General features: G+C 38.7%; 1 protein-coding gene across 1 annotated transcript in view; it reads right to left on the minus strand.

Moving 5' to 3' along the window:
• LOC124890623 (probable LRR receptor-like serine/threonine-protein kinase At5g48740) overlaps positions 1-812 on the minus strand; it is an 18260-nt gene continuing 17448 nt past the window's right edge. The window contains exons 2-4 of the mRNA XM_047402419.1: positions 696-790; positions 479-611; positions 1-377 (exon numbers count right to left, since the gene is read on the minus strand). Of these exons, the coding sequence (XP_047258375.1) occupies positions 159-377; positions 479-611; positions 696-790 (447 nt within the window). The 3' untranslated portion in view covers positions 1-158. The remainder of the gene's footprint in view (positions 378-478; positions 612-695; positions 791-812) is intronic.

Below are 812 nucleotides of genomic sequence, written 5' to 3' on the forward strand. Positions count from 1 at the left end.
TGGGAAAAGGAAACCGTTAAATGTGATATATTATCAATAACTTAAAACATTTCTGAGCACGAATTTAGAACTTGGCATATAGTTACAGTGACATTTGATTCAACTAGAGGAACTACAAATTTGCTAATTATGAGCTGCAGTAGTGGAGGTCTAATTTATCAATTGGCCAGTCCTTCGGATGCTAAATAGGAAAGTTGAATGCTGTATGCATCTTTGAGCTCAGTTAATACTTCTGCAATACTCGGCCTCCGCAATGCATCCCTCTCCACTGATCTTGAAGCGATTAAAGCTGCTTTTCTCATGCTTTCTGTATCAAATGTTCCTTTTATGCTCTCATCTACTATCTCAAATGCACCAGCCTGTAAGTACGGCTTTGCCTGAAATTCACAATTAGTTTACAACATACGAGTATTACTGGAAGTCAATAAAATGCTTTTCTCTAATCTTTGCAGTGTAGAACATTTTAAGAGTTTTTTACCCATAGGATTAAATTGAAGGAATCTGGAGACCCCGAGTGGCTAAGTGGTTCTCGGCCACAAATAAGTTCAAGCAAAACGACTCCGAAACTGTATATGTCACTCTTTTCTGTGAGCTGTCGAGTGGAATAATATCTGTGGGCAAGTAGTAAGAGAGGTTCAGGCTATGAAGTACCAAATATTAAACTGGACATGGATAATAAACGATTTGAACCTTACTCGGGGTCAAGATAGCCAGCAGTGCCTTTGACAACAGTGCTAACATGAGTTGCATCTGATTGAGTTACTTGCTTAGAAAGGCCAAAATCAGATACCTTAGCATTCATGTCAGCATCT

Source organism: Capsicum annuum, unplaced genomic scaffold (genome assembly GCF_002878395.1).
Source record: "Capsicum annuum cultivar UCD-10X-F1 unplaced genomic scaffold, UCD10Xv1.1 ctg2103, whole genome shotgun sequence".
Taxonomy (NCBI): domain Eukaryota; kingdom Viridiplantae; phylum Streptophyta; class Magnoliopsida; order Solanales; family Solanaceae; genus Capsicum; species Capsicum annuum.